The sequence below is a fragment of the Populus euphratica genome, unplaced genomic scaffold (genome assembly GCF_000495115.2).
Source record: "Populus euphratica unplaced genomic scaffold, PopEup_1.0 scaffold557.1, whole genome shotgun sequence".
In the NCBI taxonomy this organism is placed as follows: Eukaryota; Viridiplantae; Streptophyta; class Magnoliopsida; order Malpighiales; family Salicaceae; genus Populus; species Populus euphratica.
Genome location: NW_011500428.1, coordinates 89,396 through 107,429, shown reverse-complemented (window position 1 = coordinate 107,429; position 18,034 = coordinate 89,396). Strand labels below are relative to the sequence as shown.

Sequence of the window (18,034 nt, the reverse complement as noted above, 5' to 3'; positions counted from 1 at the left end):
ACTTAGGATGAAATGTAACAACAGTTTTTAAAGAAATTTTTCCCTTCTTATAGAACGATCTCTTTCAAAAGATAAATCACCACTTTCACTCAAAAACCAAGAAAAATATTTTACTAATATTGAGATAGATATCGAGACTTGCTTAATACTTACCCTCATCATGGTTTTGAAATATGGAGATTGGTTTCATATTTTTATGAAGGGTTAACACCTAGAGATAGGCAAATGGTTGAATTGATGTGTAATGGAATTTTTAAAAATAAATACCCTGATGAAGAAATGGAACACTTAGACTTGTTAGCTGAAAATGCTCAAAATTAAGACATCGCAGGTATTTATAAGGCACCGTGTAAAACTTAACTTCATATATCTAGTGGAGGTATATACAATTTTAAGGAAGATTATGACCTTCAAATCAAGTTTGCATCTTTAGCTAGAAAAGTTGAAATGCTAGAATTAAAAAAAAAATATTTAATTAAAATCTGTTCAAAACACACAGACATACACATATATATTCAACAAACATAATTTAAATTCAAGATAAATTAATTATAAATTATGCAATACAAATACAGTGTCATACAAATATAATTTTAAAATTTAAAATATTTTTAAATAGTCAAGATTAAATAAAATTTTTACTTAAATTAATTCAACTTAAACAAAATATCAAAATATTATGAAAGTAAAATTTTTTAGTATAAATATTTTAAATATAAAATTAGGTTAATGTTATCAAGGCTAATAACATTTAAAGCATTCCTTATTTTGCTCAAAGTTTTATAAAGTATAAACATGGAAAAAATAACATGAATATAAATTATATATATTAGTAATAAATCTAATTTTTAAAAACTAATATCATTATTAATAAAAATAGTAATAATAATTTTTAATATTATTATTAATATCGTTTTTATTGAAAATAATAATAAAAAAAGAGCTTTTTATACTTGGATAATTTAATTAATTAAATTGAACTAGATTCAATTTAATTTAATAACTTTTCAAGATCAAAATGAAATATATGAAATGAAACTGGAATATTTTGAATGAAATTTAGTTGAAAAATTTAAAATAAATCAAGATTTAAAATGAAATAAAAATTATTTTATTTTATTTTATTTTTTAAAATTGATATTAAATATTTCAGTTATTCCTGATGAAACGAAAGAGAATTGACAATATTGTCTCTCCAGTGCGAGATGATGACTGGTGCACCATTTACGAGGGCAATCGCGCTTGCTTTATGGTTAGTATCAGAAGCTCTTATAGTATAGGGGCTGAAGTGTAACATGGTGGAATCTACAGAGACTATAGTATAGATTACCCAAAATCTAAACCCTGCAAAGCGAAACCTGTCTTGACCTTTCCCTTCGTCACGACCATCTCTGCTCGGTCTGGGCTCCTGCTTCATCTTGAGTTCATCAATGGATAATAATAATAAGGTATACCCAAGTCTTTTCTTACACTGTAGTGTTCTCTTCATTTTCTTTTGAATAATCTGATCTTTAGTGATTGTACTGTTCTCCCTAACGAAACTGACTAGTATTGCTGTCACTCTTTGCTAGCTCAGTTTTCTAAGTGATTGGTCTTGAATAAGTCTATGCTTTACGTCTTGTAGTTATCTATAACAGGTCTTCCTAACAAGCTTTATGTGATAATCTGGTTATCTAAAACGGGTTTAGTTTGTGATGTATATGCGTGTGTGTTCATTTTTTGTTGTGTTTTTTTCTTTTATTTTTTTGGTTTTTTGTTATGGGCTTTTCGCCACATTATATAAGGCACATAATTTCAACTGGGATGGTGGGAGTTCATAAAGGAACAGGAAACGGATTTTTTAAGGGCTTGTACATGTATTCTTACTTTCAGACTAGTCGTATTATAGAATTGAATTATTTAACCTTTTTCATTGCTTTATGTTCTTTTCCTGATTTGATTTATTTTATCTCCTGTGAAAAATAAATCCTCATTCCTGGTCTCCCGTTTCTGTTGCAGCCATGTTCATCTAATAAGATCATCAAGACAAGTGATGGGTGTGAAATAGTTCTTGAGCTCTCTAAAAATGCCCCTTTTTTTGATAAAAAGAAGGTGAGAAATAAAACAAATGGTCTTATTCTTTTGAATACTATTTTTAAATAAAACAAATGGTCTTATTCCTTTGAATACTATTTTTTTTTTTTCTATCTTTGGATGGGATGCATAGAGAAGAAAATGCATGTATCCAAATTTATATAATATGAATTATTTGGCGCCACGCCCTGAAGTATGATAGACAGAACTGTAGCTTGAGGACCTTTTTGTTTTAGGAAAGACTCACATTGTCTAATTTTTACTTGGAGAAAGTGACAAGCACACAAATTTAATAGTGTCTCTGGGGATGCTGCTTTCTAATGTCAGTTAACCTTGTTGTCTACTTAGTATTTTGATTCAGTCACACTTTTCAAGGTCCTAATAAGTGAGACATTTGATTGAGATGCTAATTTCTTACCTTTGTTTTGATAATGTTTCTTGTTGTTTGACAGAATTTACTACATAGTATGGGTTTTGATATCAGGGAACAAGTGCAGTTTCATAGATCTTCATGTCCTGATGCAATTGCAACCATCTTGGAAAGAATACTTCAGATTGCAAGAATTATACATTTAGACGAGGTAAACTGAGATGCCCTCTAGACCTCCTCTCTCTCTCTCTCTCAATGTTAGATAGATTTTAGGACTTAAGAAGCAGCTAAATTCAAGTTTATCTTTTTGTTAAGTCAGTATTAACCTTGTCCCCAGCTGGGCAGAACGACTGCCAGGCAATTTCACGGGTTGGTCTTCATATGCTTTCACCTTTAGCATATTGAAGCCTTTAGTTTCAATGTATTTTGCCCGTTTATTCACTGTTTTATGAGAATGGCACAAATCGCATAGCATAGGTTGAAGTGTAATTCATGAAGCAAATAATGATGGAGAAATGGGTGTTCCGCCGTAATGCAGGTAGAACTTTATTTTGGCAAGGTCAACGACTGTTCATCATTTGAATATTGGAGCACCAGGAATGAGGTGGAGGCTCTCAATTCGATCCTTTCACTTATTAACAGCTACTCCTCTTGTGAAAGAAAGAAGGAAGTGAACTTCTTGCAATCCTTGCAAGATGAAGTTCTGAAAAGGATCCAGGAATTCACAGACAAGAACAAAGTGGAGAGTGGAATTGATAAAAGCTGCAGTTTTGACAAAGAAAATTATTTAGCAAAATGGGGGGAGAGCAATGGTGTAAAAACAAGCTTGAAGATAGCATGTAAGTTCCAATATTAGTTTAAGACTTCACATCCAACAAAAAATGCATTTAAGAGGATTTTTTTTGTTCCTTGGGATGTCTACCATTTGTATGGATCTAAAGTCAGAATTGGAACTGAAAGAAGGGTAAAGAGGTAATTATGTTTAGAAGAGAAAGAAATCTACTCCTTAACATATTGTGTTTTTCCCACTTTATACTTCCTAAAGGTGTTGAAGGAGCTGGCAGAGGAGCCATAGCAACAAAAGACCTTAAAGTTGGAGACATTGCTTTGGAGATTCCTGTGTCTATTATTATTTCTGAGGAGCATGTGCACAAATCTGACATGGTATGTTTCATCATCCGTGAACATAAATAAATACCTCCAATTTGTAAGGAGTATTTGTTTCATTGATGTTTACTGATAATGGGAGCGTTTGTAAAGAACTAGAATAAGTCTATAATGCTTACATCTAAAGCTGCCTATATATATCATCTGATGCAAAATAATTGCCTGTTATCTAAACTACGAATTGATATTGATAGCAAAGCTATATGAAGGAAAATGATAGAGCGTGTGTGTGTGTTATAAAGAAGACCCCATTGATAAGAAATCCAATGGAGAATTTGTTTTAAAACCTAAGCAAATGCAAAAAAGTTAAGATAAGATAAGAACGCCTTACCTTATGTATGATTGCTTGACCAATTAGATGAAAAGTTGAGTTGTCCTATGGCATAAGAGAGCTTTCGCTACGTGCTCAACACAAAACTTGATCAACAATAAAAGCCATGGATATGTCCTTGGTGATGAGTCCAAACATGAGCTTTATCATGCATGCTCTCCCATATTTTATTTGAAACGTAAACGATACTTGAAAGGGATGTGGAACTGTTGAATTTGACCCAACCTAAAATCTTAAATATCACCACAATGCTCTGTATTAAGGTTTGCTATTTAGTATGCTTGCAGTATCATATATTGGAAAGGATTGATGGGATTACCTCTGAGACTATGTTGTTACTATGGAGCATGAAGGAGAGGCACAACTGTTCTTCAAAATTCAAGATTTACTTTGACACTCTGCCAGTGGAATTCAAGACTGGTATTCCCCTGATATGCTACACTTTGTCAATGATACTTTATCAACTTGGAAACAACTAAGTTGAAATAAGATACTAATCTTTAGTTATTGCTTTGAGATGCATTTGTCCCCTTTAGTTAATGCTAAAATCTTAAAATCTTTAGCAAGGTTCTGAAATTGAAACTTTGTTGATGGCAAGTTCATGATCCTTCTAGAAAGGGTAATCTTAAAATCTTATCGCCTGAGCATTTTGGAAGTGAAGCTGATTTGTTGATCTCCAAGTATTAATTTCATCTTCAATTAATTGTATACTATTTGGGGGGAAAAACATTCATGCTAAATGCATCAAGGCTGTTGTCTAGTGCAATAGTAAAAAAGTATGAAGTTGCAAGCTTGCAATGAAGAAAATGTAACTTTGATGCATTAGAATAGCTATCTCAAGCTAAATTGCTCATTCTGTTTCTTTGGCTTCAATTCCCTCATCTCCTTTTTGAATATATACAGGGTTGAGCTTTGGAGTTGATGCAATCATGGCTTTGGATGGAACCTTGCTTTTAGAGGAGATAATGCAAGCAAAAGAGGTAATATGGCGTACAAAATACTGTTTTTATGTGTTCAAACTTTGCTTCTTACAAGGGACACTAGAGTGTGGGCAAAGAATATTGATACTGTAAGATGACCTCTGTCTTTTTACCATCTGATGCTAGTTTGCTGATCTCTGATGCATCAAATGTCCCAAGCTATATGTTAAGGAATGATACCCTTAAGAAAAAAGAAAGAAGTTGCCCCTTTCATTTTGGGAGTTCGAAGGATCTCTATTTGCCAAATCATTGAACTGTTATGTGCCTAAGGGATAATTGCTGTATGTCAGAAGCAGGCTGTGCCTTACACTCTTTCCAAGACATTAATTATAGCGTCATAAAATGTTCAAAATATTTTATGTTTTACTTTTATATGCATATTGATGGGAAAACAATGTGTTATTTAAATTTACTTTTTCATTTGTGAGTCTGAATATGGAAATAAAATTTCTGACTTTTTTCCATTAGGATTTCATCAAAGCAACTTTGGTTCTCGCTGATTTTACATGTGCAACAGTATATGCTTTGGAATTTAAGAAATAACACCTTAATCTGCTTTATTTGTTACTTCCAATTTTCACAGCACTTGCGGGTTCAATATGATGAGTTGGTTCCTCCACTGTGCAAAAATTATCCCGATGTATTTTTGCCAGAGCTCTACACATGGGAGCAATTCTTATGGGCTTGTGAACTGTGGTACTCTAATAGCATGAAAGTTATGTTTGTTGACGGAAAACTGAGGACTTGCTTGATTCCTATTGCAGGCTTTCTTAACCATTCGGTATACCATTCCTTCCTGGTGTGACCATTTTTTTGTGCTAGCTGTATATTTTTATATCTACCTAGTTTAGATTAAACTTAAGGCTCCCAAAGGTAGTGGAATTTGCTTCCGAATAACATGCCTGGACTGGAGCCAATACTATGTATTCTGCCACCCTTATGCTGATCTCTTTGTTGATTTTATTAATTTGAAAACTGATACCTTGATCTAATTCATTTATGCTAGGATATACTTTTGTTGAATTCTCAACTTTTTGCTTCCCAAAAAGCTGATAGTCTGTAGTTATGATCATTTTACTTCTGTGTTGGGCTTCTGGGGTTAATTGCATGGTTGTTCACATGCAAAGTGCTTTGCTGTTTGTTTTATTATTCTCAACTTACTTATCATACCTTTACACCATTTTGGAGAAGAGTGCTTCTTGTTCATGTTCTGAAACCTTTCTTTGCAGCTCTGCCCACACATTGTTCACTATGGTAAAGTAGATTCTGCAACAAATACACTGAAATTCCCACTCGCACGGCCTTGTTGTTATGGAGAGCAATGCTGTCTTAGCTATGGAAACTTCTCTAGTTCACATCTAATTACATTCTATGGTTTCATGCCTCAAGGAGACAATCCCTGTGATGTAATTCCATTGGGTAATCTTCTTTGGCCCAAACACCCTACAAAGGAAAAATCGTAGCCAATGCTCAGGAATTGGAGGTTCTATCATTCAGGATTATTGTTTCCTTCTATGAACTTAGAGTCAGTACTCACTCACAAACATGTGCAGATATTGATGTTGGCGATGCTGATTGTATTGAGGGTTGCCCAACATCGAGCTGGACTTCTCACATGTTGAGGGGAACTTGGCTCTCAAACAACCATAATATATTCTATTATGGTTTGCCATCTCCTTTATTGGATTATCTACGTGGAGCTCGTAGTACTGCACCGCACACCAAGACCATTGTAATTTCTATGCATGTTTCCTAAATTGGCCTAACTTTGAATATATGTTTCTTTAACCCTGCTTGACTTTGATATCCGTTTCTTTGTAATTGTAAAATTAGGAGATATCAAACCTGGAGAATGAAATAGAAGTTCTCAAAGATCTCCAGTCAACCTTCAGTAGCATGATGGAAAATCTTGGTGACACAGATCTTGTTGACAGGTAACGAATTCTCTATTCATCAAATAGCTTAGAACATGTCTGTTACGAAACAAACTATTTACGTTTAAAATTTTAATGGAAGGTTTTATGTCATCGTTGCAGTGATGATGCTAGCTGGGATGTGAAGCTGGCATTGGAGTTTAAAGATCTACAAAGAAGGATTGTCTCCTCAATTTTAACATCATGTGCCGCGGGTCTCAATTTGGTGCAAGATGAATTGTCTAAGCTTTAGATGAGCTGGCTTGAAAGCCTATGTGTCTGCTTCAATCCTGGGATGTAGTCTCCCCAGCCTAAAAGCCATGATAAAAATTAACGTAGATGGAGCGTACTGATCATGACGCATAAATCTTGTAGTATTGTTACACCACAAGGCCAATGGCCTTTTGGTGTCTCAAGCCTCCATAATTTTTATTTTTATGCGAGGGAATGGACAAATGGGTGGTCTTAGGGAAAGGAAGTCAAGAGAGGCTACATTATGTTGGAGATTAGATACGGATGCCCAAATTTGACTAGACAAATAGTAGGTTTTCAAGCATACCAAATCATGATTTATCGTCTTGTTTCTTCTATAGAGTAGTTGAATTTGAATAGAAAAAGCTGAGAGAATATTGTTGAGTGATTAATCAATTGGTGTGTGATTTTGGAGTTGTCTGCCTAACAAGCTTCTCCAAAAACCATGTGGTCTATGGGGGGAGAGCAGAACTCTAGCGATTCAAACCACACAAAACCAGTTTCGAAGAAGTGTCTTGCTTGGAAAAGAAGGTAAAAAGGAGCAACCCTCTATTACAATGGTCATAAACTCATCGAATACTAAAGAATTTTCACTTTAGTTAATTGAGCAGCAGGCAAGATCAAGAAAAAGAAACCACTGCCACCTCAAATCTTGTCTATCATGGAGTTAGGTCCGTGCGGACAAATCAAACATGGTAATAGAACCTTAACAAGCCACAACCACCAGCTGGTTGCCAGCATATTTGCCTATGCCTCCTTGTTTTTAAGACAATATCTACTCTACACTGGAATTTCAAGCAAGAAAAAACTAAAATCAACAGCAATTGCTGCTGGGCAGGCTGCTTCCAATTTGCTCCCTCCTACCATATATATATAAATATATAAAAGTAGTGGTTGTTGAAGCGGTGGTTAGTGAGGTAATGACTAGGAGGAAGGAGGCGGACGGACCACCTTACCTCTCTTTTTTTCATGTCTTCCATCCTTAATGCACCGCTTCTTCACTAACCATCATTAACAATTCCCTTTGCATCATTAGTATAATAAATGTTCTTAAATTAGGATTTTACTTAGACACGACACCATAAATTGTTAGCATGTCAAAAATAGAAATCTTATCCAGAAGAAAAAATAAAATAAAAATAAAAGGAGAATACAATTTTTTGGCTAATGGGCAGCCCTCCCATCTCCTTTCCCTTCCTTTAAACTTCTTTCTTATTTTATTTTAATAGTGCAATAAAAATACGGATTTTGCTTAAGAAATTTAAACAGTCAGAATTGGATGCAAAATCTTAAATCCAAGTTCATGTAACAGTTAAAGTATAATGTTATCACTCATTAATAATAAAAGAAAAGAAGATAATTTCGTTTAAATTAAAATGTGGTTTGCGTTTATGAAATCTGATTTTCTATACTTCCTTTAAAAATATACCTAATTAAGTATTAAGTATTAATTAATTAAATATAAAACTAAAAGATGCGGGGAGAATCCAGTTTTTCATATTCATTAGTTTTGTGAATTAGAATAGTAATCAATCTTTTTTTCATTTTGATCATTTTTTTCCTTTGATTATTGATTTTTTTTATTTAATCCTTATATGATATGTTTATAGAAATATAAAATTAATAATTTATTTTAATTTACTTTTTATATAGTTATCGCAATATCAAAAAAATATCTTAGTATTGGATTGATATTAGAAAATATCTCAACATCACGATATGATTTATTTTTAAAAAAAGGTTAATCAAATAAAAAATAATTAAATAAATTAAGTTATTAAACTTTGTGGAGTCAATGATTTGGTTTGCGAGTTTAACGAGGTAATCTTGATTGTCTCAATTTGTGAATTTAACAAAATACCTTTTTTTTTTCTAATCAATATAAAACTAAGTGACTGTTTGAAAACATAGTTGAAAACACATTTTTCAAAAATTTAAAATTTTTACATAAACTTAATTTTTTGTATATTTTTTTATTGTTTTGATGAGCTGATGTCAAAAATAATTTTTAAACAATAAAAAAACATTATTTTTATACATTTTCAAGAAAAAATAATTTTAAAAAATAATTACTACTACACTCTCAAATACCTTTTAAAAGGTGTGGGGAAGACACAGTGTCTCCACACTCATTACATTGTAAATCACAACTTTTTTTTTTCATTTTGACCCTCTATTTTTTTTTTCCTTTGGTTATTGATTTTTTTTTAATTTAGTCTTTATATGATGTGTTTATGGAGATTTAGAGTTGATAATTTATTTTAATTGTGATATCAAAAAAATATTTCATCATCGGGTTGGTATGAGAAAAATATTCCAATATCATGGTATGGTTTATTTTTTAAAAATATTTAGTTAAATAAAAAATGATTTAAGACAAACTAGGTTCTTAAACTTTATGGAATTAATGACTTGATTTGTGAGTTTAGTGAGGTTACCGTGATTATCCCGATTCGTTGGTTTAGCTAAGTTTATTTTTTTTCTAATTAATATAAAGCTAAGTGACTATTTGAGAACATGATTAAATCATTTTCTTAAAAAGTTGAATTTTTTTGCTTAAAATTATTTTTTTTGTATTGTTTTAAATTGTTTTGATATATTGATGTTAAAGATAATTTAAAAAAGTAAAAAAATATATTATTTTGATGTATTTTTTTAAAAAAGTATTTTAAAAAATAAAATGCCACTACACTTTCAAACACCATTTAAAAGGTGCGGGGATAACATGGTTTTCCCACACCCATTAAGATTTTGGATCACAATTTTTTTTTTCATTTTAACCTTTGTTTTCCTTCCTTTGGTTATTAATTTTTTTTAATTTAATCCTTATATAATACGTTTATAGGGTTTTATCATTGATAATTTATTTTGATTTATCTTTTATATAATTATTGCAATATCAAGAAAATATTTCAATATCAAGTTGGTATCAAAAAAATATTTCAACATCGCTATATGATTTATATTTTAAAAAATTAGTTAAATAAAAAATATTTTTTTAAAATAGATTATTAAACTTTGTAGAGTCAATGACTTGATTTGTAAATTTCAAGAGATAACCCTGATTGCCTCAGTTCATAAGTTTAGTAAGTCCCCCCCCCCTCTCTAATTAACTAGATTGTGGTTGTATATTTTTTTTTATCATATAGTTAAAAAAAATTGTTTTAAAAAAAAACATGTTATTAAATTTTAGAAAGTCCATGAACCTATTAACAGGTTTAGTGAGTTTAACTTTTTTAATTTTTTTTGTATTTTATTGTTCAATATTGAATTGATTGAGAATTGAGTTTAATAATTTGTATTATTTTGCTTTATATGAGGTTATCATAGTTTTCAAAAAAATCTCAGTATTAGTTTAATGCTTGACTTTACAATTATCTATTTTTATAATCATATAATTAAATAAACAATAGTTTAGAAAAAAAATAAGTTATTAATTTCAATGGGACCCATTGCTTGGTTTATGGGTTTAACTTGTTGATCCAGATTACCAATTTATGAGTTTAGCAGGTTTACCCATCAAACCTAATGTTTTTTTTTTTTTTAGTTTTTAGTGATTTAATTTTTCTAATTATTTTTTTAATTTTATTCTTCTTTAATATTGGATCGATTAAGAAATAGAATTCATGGTTTATTTTTTGTATTTTTTATAGAGTTATCACAATATCAAATAAACATCTTTTTTAGAGTTGGTGCTTGATTTTACAAGTATTTAATTTTATTATAAAATTAAATAAAAATAATTTATAAAAATAAAAAAACTATTAAATCTATTGAATTTCATAATCCAAGTCACAAAGTGATCAAGATCGATTCAATCTAGTATAATTTTAATATTAAAACAAAATTATTGTTTTAAAGTTTTTCTTAAAAATTATTTTATATTTTTACAAGTAATTTAAGTTATTTATGAATCTATTAAATTAAATTATTTATTTTATATTAATTTTAATATAATATAATTTAAAACTCAAGTCGGTTAAAACTCCGTAACCTATATCTTAAAATGAAACTATTTAATTGTATTTAATAATATTATAAAAAAATTGCATACTCTGAATATTAAAAAGAAGAAGAAGTAGCTCTAACCCCTACGAGAGCGCTGACGAAAATAATAGTTGAAGTCTAAAAAGTATAAAGAACATGTTAGTGCTCTCAATAATAATAATAATAATAAACAGTAGTATTATCTGTTATAATAACATGAAACTGTATACAGAAGATAGAACCACTTAAATTTATTGCATGTTTTTTCCATTTTTTTTAATTAATAGGAAATAATAAAATAAGGGCATAATCTTTCATCTACAGAGCGAGCACGCCACATAATGAAGAAATGGAGGCATGGTTTTTTTTTTTTTCAAAAAATAAAATATAAAGAGAGAGAGTGAAGAATTTGCTTAAACGTCTCTTTCTTTCTTGCTTTCTTTCCTCTGGCCTCTCTTCTCTCTCATTCTTTGCTTCTTCTATTAACAGAAGAGAAGAGAGAAGAGAGAAGAGAGAAAAGAAAGCATATCCGTCCAAGCAAAGCAAAAAAGAAAAACATTTGTTGATAATTTTTGGGTTTCTGTTTGTGCTTGTACGGGTTTCTTATTGCGTTTGTTTTGTTGTTGAATTTGAAGTGAAGAAGATGATGGTAGCTAACAGCTTCGATCTATGGCAGAAAGATGCTTTCTTTTCTGCTGCAGAAGAGGTTCAGGAATCTGCTGATGTGTACGTTTTCATTTCATGCTTTACATTCTATATTTGTTCGGTACAACAATTTGTTTAGTTTCTCCAGTTTTACGACTATGGATTGTATTTTGAATTGGGTTTTGCATGCTGCATACTGATGTTTATTATATGTTTTGCTTCTGAGGTTGTCTTGATGTGTGTTTATTGCTCTGTTTTAAAGGTTGTCTTGCAGATTTTGGGGTTTTCTTGGTTGGGATTTCTTCCTATTTAGTTAATGGAATGTGTTTGTAGATGTGTTGTGATGTTAAGCTCTTCAATTTAAAGTTTGGCACCAAATATGAGGACGCGTGCCTTATTTCTTTGTTTTTCAGGTCTTGTTGATGTGAAAATGTGGGGTTTATGTTGTTTGTTTTGTAATGCATGACTATATGTTCCTATCTTTGAAATTGTTGATCTTCAAGTATCATAAATTCTATTTCCTGTAATTTTGGAGAGTTCTCAATTTTCACTAGCGGAAAGTTATTCCTGTGCTCTTTGAAGGCAGGCAGCTCTGTATTCTAATGAAATCAACAAGTTATTCTTGTGCTACAAACTTGATAATCATTAGAATGCTCATATGCTCTTAGACTTATATTGAACTGAAATTGAAGCAGTTTTTGGTTATTTTTGTTTTTGGCAGAATGGAATCAGCATATAGAATGTGGACAAGAGAGAAGAGAGAGGGATCAAAACCAGAGGATTTGGATCAATTCTCCCGAGAGCTCCAAACTGCTCTAGGCACTGCCAAATGGCAGGTGTATTTTGTTCTTCAAACCTCTAAATTTATTACATGCCTCTCTTAATCCGTTTCTTTGAACTACTTTTCAGTATATTGAATGTTAAACTTCAGTTGAAGGACTATTTCCAATTCTATGTTTTCTATTATTTACATCTGACAGAAGAAAAGCTAACCTCAACTCATCCAACTTTGAATCCCTTGCTTAGAGTGTGTGCTTTTACCTAAATTTCACTTATCAATATTATTAAGTATCCTAATATTTTCCCCCCTTTTACTGCACACCCTAGCCAAATGAGCTGAGCACTAAGAAATCACTATAAATTTTGTTTTCAATTCTTACAGTTGACTAACTTCTTTTCCGCAAATGGTTCTCTTTTCTTTTGTTTCTCCATTTTTCCCTGTATCATTGATCTTTGAACCATGAAACAGTTGGAGGAGTTTGAGAGGGCTGTTCGGTTGAGCTGTGGACATTGTTCTGATGATTTCACCACATCTAGGCATAAGCAATTTGTCACTGCTATTGAAAGTCAAATATCTCTTGTTGAAGCAGCTCTAAGGGAAGCTTTTAGTGGGGAAGGAAAGCAACCTTTTCGATGGGTGAATCTAGATAAAGAAGAATGTGATGATTTAGCCATGTTTCTATCTGGAACCATCCAAATTCCAGAGAATGTGAAAGATGACTTCACCACAGCCAAATCTCCCATGAAAGGTTCTCCTGGAGAGAACCCTCATAAGAGAAAAAAAGTGGACCATAACTCTGGGCCCACCTGTAGTAGAGGTACTTCTGGTGAAAATGAATTCATTATTGATAATAAAAATGGAGAATTTATTATAGATATACAAGAGAAAGAAAATCTTGGAATGAGGGATGAGATAATCAGTCAAGTTGATAAAACAACTGGTTCAAGGACAACATGGAGTTCGCCAAATTTTGGTTCTATGAAATTCATGGTTGCTCGTGATGACAAACAAAGGGACAAAATGAAGTCAAGTGTTGAGGCCACTACTAAAGAAAAATGGTACAAACCTTTCTTCTGGAAGCGAAGGTGTGGAGAACATTCTCAGGCAAAGGGATCGATTACTTTGTTCAATCAGGTGAAATAGTTAATTGCTTATGATATGTGAAAATGGATTATTTATCTGTCTGAAATAAATGTCCCTTTTGAATTATAATTGTGAAAGTGAAGGCAGGGATGGTTTCTCATATTATTTTCAATTGAAATGGATCAGTATTTGTGCAATTGTCAAGATTTATTTTTTCACTTCACAAATCATTATGTTTTGGTAGATTCCCAAGAGATCTTATAAATTTTTAACCTTTTGCAGCTCTCTGGTCAGACTGGTGGTTTCCAAAGGCAATTGCAAACCCCACTGCACCTGCAGTTCAGCTGTTCCATCCAACTTACTCTTGCTTTAATGCTCAGCATTTTCTTAATTGGTAAGTTCTTGATTCTTTTGAATTTCATGCACTATTTTGTTGAAAAATGATTGCCAAACACAATTCTCTTGGTTCTCCCCTTATACTAGCTGATCAAAGCACATAGCCAGCAGCTGGTATTGGAGACAATACTTAATTTGAGACCACTGGTCAACATATTGGAATGATCCAGTATTGTGGACATCATTGAACAAGTATATACTCTAGGAAGTTATGTAGTTAAAGACAATTTACTGGCTTAATGATGTCAAATTGGATTAAGCAGATACTGTTGTTGCTTTTGGCCTTAACAGAAGATGTGGTTCCATTAATATAAAATTGTTAGCTCCTTGGAGATATCATTCGATGGTTAGGTTTGGATATTTAGCATATCGAAAACCAATTTCTGCACAGAATGCTTTTTTGCCGCTAGATTCATGGGTGCTTATAGGCACTACTATAATGATAAATTTCTGCACAGAATGCTTTTTTGCCACTAGATTCATGGGTGCTTATAGGCACTACTATAATGATACCATATGTCTTAATTGATCAAGCAAACTACCAACAATCTCATCCTCATGCCATCATTTTACTCCAGAACTCCTTTACTTGTTTGGTTTATCTTGTTGAAAATGCATTTCAAGTTACGAGGTTAAGCTTAGAAGTCCTTTCGATGAAATATGATATCCAACTTTTAACTTCTCATCAGAATTGTGTACTTTTCCTACGAAATATGTTAACCAGCATTTTCGAATCCAAAATTCCTGGAGCTCATCTTCTGTCAGACAGGCATTCAACCTTTGTAGATATTAGGAGCTTTTTTGTTTAATTTGGTCCCATCACATGATAAGGAACTTCTTTCCTTGATCAGTGAGAAATATCTGATTGTTCTGTCAACTTTGCTAGCTAGCTTGTCAATCTTTACATTATTTTAGCTCAACAAAAAATGTACTTAGGAAGTATTTACCTAGCATTGAAATCCTGACTATTATCATTTCAATATTTCCTACATGACATGTGTCTGTGGATGAGATTTTGGTCTAAGGGAGCATTTGTTTCTGATCAATGTAGCATTTTAAATAACTGGGTTTGTTAAGTCCTCTAGGTGCTTACTCATGAAGTAAATTTGAAAAAGGGGATGCCATCATCATAACCCTCTCTTTTGTTAAAACACAGAAAGGAAAAAAGAACATCATAGCCACATTTGCAATTTGGATATGCAGGTGTAATAGATCGATCCCGTGAATGATATGGATCACTTGTCCCATCTTTATTTTGTACTTGTGGCTTCAATTTGTGAACCGAGGAAATAGATTGGAAATTTGAGCTCCTGTGTTTTGTAAATGATAGAGAGAACTGTTGTAATTCATATTTTTACGTTGTTTTATTGCCCATGCTTGAATCCTTGTTTAACATTACACTGATTAAGGTTATTAACTTGCTTCTCTCTGCAGTGCCTTTTCTAGTTTATTCAGCTTGAGAAGTAGTATTACACTGCCCATTATTGAGGTGAAAGGTAATTCTTTTGCCTTGAATTTGTTTCCCTATGAACTATACTCTTGTGAGATATTTAACAAAAATATAAAACTGAGGTAATATGGCATTACTGCTAGTGGATGATGTAAATATCCCACATTGCCAACTCTGAGAAAAAAATGGTGACAACTTAACATAAAACACTGACATTGTGACTTTGAGTGTTTGCTTGCTATTCCTATTTTGGAACTAAGACAATTGTTATGATGGATTTTTGTCGCCTTTTCAGCTACTGAACCAATTTTGTCTTCTTGACCCAGATTCCAATCTTGAAACCTATGATGATCTTTTTGGCATGGAATCAACTAGATGCTTCTTTGTGTTTTGGCACCCAATTTCATGCTTTACTCAAGTCTTTTGATATAGGGGGCATCTTGAAATTGACATAGCATAAGATCTGTCCTCTTCCCAAATAAAAATGCTTGTTGACAAAAGTCCGTTTCTATAGCAAAACTGAAGTTTCAAATTGAGGAATATTGGAGCAATTGATAAGAGTCCACATGGGAAAGAGTTGGAAGCTCTATTTTGCTTTCAAACATGTGTTAGAAACCGTTGTCTCTCAGGGTCATGGATCAATCAGTCTTATTTATTTAGCTTAGGGCAAAAAATGTTCAATGTTGTGGGCTGCTGCAATGACTTGTCAACACTGGAGCTATTTATGAATGCTAATAATGATTCCATAGTCTATAGTCCAATCGAAGTACAGTGTTGAGTCTTGAGAATTGGTTCATCCAAAATGGGGATAATAGAGGGAGCATGGTGACAGTCTCAAGTGTGGATACTTTCTCAAAATTCTGTGTAATAGTATTTGATGTTGTTAGCAAATGTGAATCTTGTGCAGTTGAGATGACTAGATGTTTAGTTTAACTGTCAGATGTCCAAAGAGACTGAATCTCCTCTTTTGTTTTCTTCCAGTAGTTGAATTTGGTGGCTTAACATTTGGGTGACAAGATTTCGATTTAACGCACATCTGACAGATATTTCCCTTTACTAAATGGTTATAACACAGTGATGATCTCCATTTCTATGAACTGCAAGATTGAAAGGATCCATCCATGTTTTGTATGCAGGTGTACTGAATTTCTTTCTGAAGTGTAGAAAGCAAGCACAGAGTAGAAAGCAAGCACTGAGGAGGAAGATAACAGTTGTCAATATCTTCCCTGTTGTTTTAGAAATTCAGGGTCCGGCTAATCTACCTCCACGAAACAGGAGCAGAAGTAGCAGCAGGGGTGGATTGTCATTTTATAGATTCCATAGCCATATGACATGTATATGTATTCATGTGTGGTCTCAAAATGTGCTTCGAAGAAAGAATATTTGGTGCTACACAAATCCAAATTATATGTAAACTGAAAATTTATCGCCGGGAGGATTGCCAATCATGACATGTTTGAGGGGCCAAAGTGCAGGACTCTCGTAACGTAGCCAAAATCATAAACATGCTTATAATTTGTAAAAATGAAATGTGCTTTTTATTTGCTAGATGTCCACTAATAATCTGTTTTAACCACTTCACCTTTAAGATTTTGTTTATTTTTGTATTACAAAAGTGTTAAAAAATAAAAATAAATTCCTTTTTTTGGTTTTAAAAATTATTTTAATTTATTGATATGAAGTTTGAAATCCAAAGCATGAAAAGTCTCTTTTCTTCTTTGCTCTCATGGATTTGCTTGAAAATGGAAGAGAGATGCAGACTACTTCATTTAATAATTAATTTTTTTTAAAAAAATAACATAGCTATAATAATTTTAAAAGAAGATAAATTGCCGTGTTTAAAATTATAATAGCTATTATTATTTTTAAGAGTGTTTTTTTTTTTTACAGAAAATATATTAAAATAATATTTTTAATTTTTTAAAATTACTTTAATTATTAAACGAAGTAGTGTGCATCTCTCTATCATTTTCAAGCAAATCCATGATAGCAAAGAAGAAAAGAGATACTTTTCATGTTCTTCCTTTCAAGCTTCGAAGTTCCTTTCTATAATATTTTGTTTATATTATAGATACGGGGACAGCACAAAAGTAGCGCCCGTGGCCTAATGGATAAGGCGTCTGACTTCTAATCAGGCGACTGTGGGTTCGAGTCCCACCGGGCGTGAAGTTCAATTTTTGCCAATGAGGTTATTATTAGGGCAAATCTTAAAAATACAACTAATTGATTTTAAGGAAGTCTTTAATTAATATTTTTTAAAGTTTGGTGAAATATCCATGTTTCCTCCAGTAATTATTATATAAAAGTCACAGCTACATGAGTGAAAGCCTCTCCCTCACTTCCACAAGAGATATTTTAGTTGTTTAATTACATGAAAGGATTAAAAGTAAAAAATAAATGAATCTTCATCTAGTTTTATAAAATTGTTTTTTAGAAATTTTTGGATAAGAAACTAATTATATTAAAGAAAAAATAACAATCATCATAAAATATTATACCTAAAGTAAATTATATTATTAATTAATTTTATGATAAAAATACTTATTATGTATACAAGTTAATGTTTTTCCTAAACTAAATAGATATGTATTAAAGTTAAAAATTCA

The 18,034-nt window shown here is 31.9% G+C and overlaps 2 protein-coding genes and 1 non-coding gene across 6 annotated transcripts; all 3 read left to right on the top strand.

Annotated features, from left to right (window-relative positions):
- The first annotated feature begins 1,238 nt into the window (after positions 1 to 1,238).
- On the top strand, positions 1,239 to 7,506 carry LOC105114625 (SET domain-containing protein). The gene is made up of 12 exons (XM_011011225.1): positions 1,239 to 1,448; positions 1,999 to 2,091; positions 2,526 to 2,654; positions 2,982 to 3,282; positions 3,489 to 3,607; positions 4,229 to 4,361; positions 4,845 to 4,921; positions 5,505 to 5,702; positions 6,151 to 6,340; positions 6,475 to 6,653; positions 6,755 to 6,855; positions 6,958 to 7,506. The coding sequence occupies exons 1-12, from the start codon at positions 1,431 to 1,433 to the stop codon at positions 7,085 to 7,087; spliced, it is 1,668 nt and encodes a 555-aa protein (XP_011009527.1). The 5' UTR covers positions 1,239 to 1,430; the 3' UTR covers positions 7,088 to 7,506.
- Positions 7,507 to 11,548: 4,042 nt separating this feature from the next.
- On the top strand, positions 11,549 to 16,958 carry LOC105114624 (uncharacterized). Of its 4 annotated transcripts, XM_011011224.1 has the most exons (7): positions 11,573 to 11,799; positions 12,132 to 12,150; positions 12,440 to 12,554; positions 12,968 to 13,633; positions 13,865 to 13,976; positions 15,413 to 15,474; positions 16,565 to 16,958. In XM_011011224.1, the coding sequence occupies exons 1-6, from the start codon at positions 11,754 to 11,756 to the stop codon at positions 15,436 to 15,438; spliced, it is 984 nt and encodes a 327-aa protein (XP_011009526.1). In that variant the 5' UTR covers positions 11,573 to 11,753; the 3' UTR covers positions 15,439 to 15,474; positions 16,565 to 16,958. The 4 variants fall into 4 exon arrangements, with proteins under 4 accessions (XP_011009523.1, XP_011009524.1, XP_011009525.1 ...); XM_011011221.1 differs by lacking the exon at positions 12,132 to 12,150 and having other exon boundaries at positions 11,549 to 11,799; XM_011011222.1 differs by lacking the exon at positions 12,132 to 12,150 and having other exon boundaries at positions 11,549 to 11,799; positions 16,504 to 16,925.
- A 563-nt stretch (positions 16,959 to 17,521) lies between these two features.
- Positions 17,522 to 17,594, top strand: TRNAR-UCU (transfer RNA arginine (anticodon UCU)). The gene has a single exon. It is a non-coding gene; the product is annotated as a tRNA-Arg (tRNA).
- Positions 17,595 to 18,034: the final 440 nt, after the last annotated feature.

What these genes read in the sequence shown, in the direction of transcription:
- LOC105114625 (XM_011011225.1), top strand. An exon ending in CTTTTTTTGATAAAAAGAAG is followed by an intron (nt 2,092 to 2,525) that starts GTGAGAAATAAA and finishes GTTGTTTGACAG; the next exon opens with AATTTACTACATAGTATGGG. An exon ending in CACCGCACACCAAGACCATT is followed by an intron (nt 6,654 to 6,754) that starts GTAATTTCTATG and finishes TTGTAAAATTAG; the next exon opens with GAGATATCAAACCTGGAGAA.
- LOC105114624 (XM_011011221.1), top strand. Translation starts at nt 11,717, where the DNA reads ATGATGGTAGCTAACAGCTTCGATCTATGGCAGAAAGATGCTTTCTTT. An exon ending in TAGGCACTGCCAAATGGCAG is followed by an intron (nt 12,555 to 12,967) that starts GTGTATTTTGTT and finishes ACCATGAAACAG; the next exon opens with TTGGAGGAGTTTGAGAGGGC. An exon ending in GCTCAGCATTTTCTTAATTG is followed by an intron (nt 13,977 to 15,412) that starts GTAAGTTCTTGA and finishes TTCTCTCTGCAG; the next exon opens with TGCCTTTTCTAGTTTATTCA.